The 719-nt window shown below is 47.0% G+C and overlaps 1 protein-coding gene across 1 annotated transcript in view; it reads right to left on the minus strand.

The window, feature by feature from the left end:
• Positions 1-186, minus strand: part of BCL2 (B-cell CLL/lymphoma 2) — a 97,603-nt gene extending 97,417 nt beyond the window's left edge. The window contains exon 1 of the mRNA XM_010000958.1: positions 16-186. Coding sequence (XP_009999260.1) covers positions 16-186 — 171 coding nt within the window. The remainder of the gene's footprint in view (positions 1-15) is intronic.
• Positions 187-719: the final 533 nt, after the last annotated feature.

Raw genomic sequence — 719 nt, forward strand, 5'->3', positions numbered from 1 at the left:
GAAGCCCCCACCAGCAGCAGCGGCGCGAGCATCCGCAGCAGCAGCAGCAGGAGGAGAGAGAGCTGGAGGCAGGGGTGCCCTGTCCTCGCCGGCAGCCCAGTCGTATCCCCTCTGCGAGAGTTTATAGTGGATGTACTTCAGCACTATCTCCCGGTTATCGTAGCCTCTTCGCCCCGGGTGAGCCATGATTCCCAAGAGGAAGCAGCAAGAGGAAGGGAGAGAGGAAGAAGAGGAGCAGGATGAACCCAAAAAAGTAAAGCAGCCAACGATAATAAAATTAGTAACACACACAAAAAAAAATTTAAAAATTAAAAAAATTATAATCCAGTTACTGTATTGGGCACAGTTTCATTCATGGTGGCGTGGGGGAGTTCTCAGGGTCTCGGAGGTACTTTTGTCTTCTCAGTGTTTCCTCCTCGCTTTGAGATGCACAGTATAAATAGGGATCAGAATGCCGTAAATACTTTGCTTCCAGGTGCACATTTATTACTTATCATAAATTTACTTTAGGACCGTTTCCTCCTCGGTGTTGAAACACATCTTAAAAAATAGGATACCAATCGGAAATCAGGTGCATTATTTTTTTTTTCCCCCCAGGTGCTGAGCTACCGCGGGCACGAAGGAGCGGACGAACACACACCGTGAAAACTGCAATTCAACACGATTTGCTTAACCAGCCTTGGATGATGGAACTTCAATCCAATGCACTTCAAACTAGA

The sequence above is a fragment of the Chaetura pelagica genome, unplaced genomic scaffold (genome assembly GCF_000747805.2).
Source record: "Chaetura pelagica isolate M959 unplaced genomic scaffold, ChaPel_1.0 scaffold104, whole genome shotgun sequence".
Lineage (NCBI taxonomy): Eukaryota > Metazoa > Chordata > Aves > Apodiformes > Apodidae > Chaetura > Chaetura pelagica.